This window comes from Entamoeba nuttalli (assembly GCF_000257125.1).
Source record: "Entamoeba nuttalli P19 unplaced genomic scaffold asmbl_4724, whole genome shotgun sequence".
NCBI classification, from domain to species: Eukaryota; Evosea; order Mastigamoebida; family Endamoebidae; genus Entamoeba; species Entamoeba nuttalli.
Genome location: NW_008576998.1, coordinates 1 through 3,416, shown reverse-complemented (window position 1 = coordinate 3,416; position 3,416 = coordinate 1). Strand labels below are relative to the sequence as shown.

General features: G+C 26.9%; 1 protein-coding gene across 1 annotated transcript; it reads left to right on the top strand.

Annotated features, from left to right (window-relative positions):
* Positions 1 to 1,031: 1,031 nt before the first annotated feature.
* ENU1_110700 (CXXC-rich protein) lies at positions 1,032 to 3,104 on the top strand (the record flags this gene model as incomplete). The annotated part of the gene is made up of 5 exons (XM_008859532.1): positions 1,032 to 1,132; positions 1,189 to 1,284; positions 1,344 to 1,643; positions 1,697 to 1,999; positions 2,062 to 3,104. Coding segments are annotated over 5 exons (1,843 nt in total), but the record flags the coding sequence as incomplete, so codon positions are not given.
* Between the last annotated feature and the right edge of the window lie 312 nt (positions 3,105 to 3,416).

Sequence of the window (3,416 nt, the reverse complement as noted above, 5' to 3'; positions counted from 1 at the left end):
CTTTAATAATAATCAAATATACTCCATAGAACTTCTAGAAGAAGAAGACTCATTTGGATTAGTCTCCGCTGAGCCATGAAGAATAGAAGCTAGTTCTATTAATACTTAATTAATTAATTTCTATCTAAAAAAATGATATCCAAGAATATTTGGTGCTTAACCACATGTTAACGTACAACTAACAGCTCATCATAGGCAAATATGTTTCATAAAAGAATTGATAAAGATAAAGAGTGTAATAAGGAAGGAATATCATAAACAAAGAAAAATAATAAGAAGAATAGTTTTAAATAAAGAAGAAATATAGTAAAAACAATAAAAAAATAAGTCATAGTTGAGAAATGAATAAAGAGAAAAACAGAGATTGAGAAAGAAAAGGAAAAATTAGATCGTTTTTTGGATCATGTCTATAATACAATCAATCCATTATCAGCATTAAAAAAAAACAACAAGACAATATGATGAAAACTAAATAATCAACAGTATTAACAGAAAACAAACAGTTGGAAACAATGTACAAAAGTTGGTTTGAATCAATCAAAATACAGAATCAAGAGGTGGTATTTGATTATATTTTTATGAAATATATTTTATGATAGAATATAACAATCTATGACATTAATTATAATTCAGTGATCTTTTATGCTCAGTCCAATGCTAAAATAGTGTTATATAATAAGTTAGTTCAGAACAATTGAATGTCTCATTACTTTTCTAAATACAATTAGAAATTCTTTTTAATTATAGAAAATTCCACAGAAAATTTTACTTTTAATAATGAAATTTCAAAAAATTATTTAAACGTTTGAAATAAATTATTTCAATAATTAACCAAATCATAAAATTACAAGAATGAAGAAGATAAAATACTGTATATTTTTAAGAAAAAGTGAATTATTATAAATGAAAAATCAAGAAATAGGTCAATAAGAAGTTATATATTAATCTAGAAAATAATAGTAACAAGTAAATAAAATGATTGTATTATTGATTGCTTTCATTTCTTGTTGTCTTGGTTATTCTGATGTAAGATGTACAAGTGCTTATTGCAGTGGATGTAGCTATGATAATCCTGATGTTTGTATTTATTGTATTGACCAATATATCTTAGAAAACAATGGGACATGTTCATGTTTGTTTTTTTCTCTCAGTTATTTTAACATAGAAATATATTACTTACAATTAAAGCTCCTAAAGGAAAGAATTGTTATAATACTATGGCTGGTTATTGTGAAATTTGTAACGAGGGGTATCAATGGGATAATACAACAAAGAGTTGTGTTGGTTTGTTTTATAGTAATATTGCCACTTTAAATGAAGAAATTAGATTAACCAATAAATAGAAGGAAATGATAATTGTACTCGTTATTCTACTGATGATGGCTCTTGCAGTACTTGTAATGATGGGTTCTTGTTAGAAAACGGTAAATGCACTAAGTGTGAAACTAATCCTTATTGTATTCTTTTTGATGGTTCATGTAATAAATGTATGAAATGTAAACCATCTTATGGCGTTGTTAATGGAACATGTGCTCAACCAATTGAACATTGTATGGAATATAAAACTACAGAAACAGGTAATCCAACTTGCCTAACATGTTTTGGAGGATATTATTTAATTAATAATGGAAATAAATGTGTCAGTTTGTTATTAAAATTATTTATTTAAACCAGAATAAGTATTGATAACTTATAGATGCTACTATTGAGAATTGTGCTTTTTACAGTATTGAAAATAATGAACTGAAAGGATGTAAACAATGTTATATTGGATATGTTTTTGACACTGAAAAGAAAGTTTGTATTTCTGATGAAAATTATAAAATGGAAGGATGTAAAATTCAAAGTTCTATTGGGACTTGTGTTGAGTGTTTATTCAATTATCATTTAGAGGAAGGTCAATGCATTCAAAATCCAACTGGATGTAAAAGAGGAAATAATAACACCTGTCAAGAATGTTTAGAAGGGTATGAGTTGGGAGAAGATAACCAATGTTATTGTTTGTTATTTTATTATTTTCAAGTTATTTTATCAGATATTTGAAATAACTAATTATATTAGTAATTAATTACTATTGCAATGAACAAGCTACTTCTAAAGAAGTGTGCTCTAAAGATAATCACTGGTGTATATTTGAGACTGTTGCTACGAACACCTATTGTACATATAAATCTTTAAATTGTTCTTCTTGGAATGAAATCGGAGAATGTGTCCAATGTTCTTTTGGATTTGTTCTTGATTCAAATAACCCAATTGCATGCATAGAAAAGATAGAAGGGTGTGAAAGTTATTTAACAAAACAAATAAATAACGAAACTAAAGACCTTGTTTGTGTGTCCTGCAAATCTGGTTACTTTATGAAAGAAGACTTTACTTGTGGTAAATGTTCTAGTGAATGTACTTCTCAATGCTATGGTGAACCTGACTTATGTGACAAAGATAATAAGAAATGTAGTGATGCCTTTTGTAAGTCTTGTCCAAACAACAAAGATGAGTGTGAGGTTTGTATTGATGGAACTAAACCACAAGGAAATTGGTGTGGACCAGTTATTTGTGTTATTCCTGTTGGAGATGATATGTGTTATGAATGTGCTTATTTAAGTGAAGAGAAAGTTTTTGATGAAAACACTAAACAATATATTCCAAAGAATATAACTGGATTTGTTCCAAACGCCAAAGGTCATTGTATTAAATCACCAGATGATTCTAGTTATTCTGATGATTCTAGTTCATCTAATGATTCTTCAAATTCAAATAGTTCTAGTTATTCTGATGATTCTTCAAATTCAAATAGTTCTGCTTCATCTAATGATTCTTCAAATTCAAATAATTCTGATGATTCTAGCTCATCTAATGATTCTTCAAGTTCAAATAATTCTGGTTCATCTAATGACTCACAATGTTCAAGTAATTCAAATAGTTCTACTACTTCAAGTGCTGATTCTAATGATAGTAGTGACGAAAAAAATAATACCATCTATTATATTGTTGGTGGAGTCATTTGTGGTATTCTTCTTCTCTTGTTAATTATTATTGTTGTTGCTATTATTGTTTTCTTTGTTACAAGAAAGAAGAAAGGGTCTGAATATCATGATATTGCTTAAATGAATTTTACGTTAATTTTTCTTGTCCGAGGTTATTATTTTTCAACCATTTAGTGTAATAGCTCTTTTTTACACTACCAATCTTCATAAATATACTCCATACTAATGAAATGACTACTAAATGAGGAAGTAAAAAGTAAATATAAATTAATTAAATTTTGAACTGGTAGTATATTCCAGTAAAAGAATTACAAAAGAGGTTAAAAAACAAAACCATAAAAGTCAACTAGAATAATAATAAGATATGACTTTATTAAAACATAATTTTTGGTGATTCATTTATTCACCTTTTAATTTAATTGACATTATAAG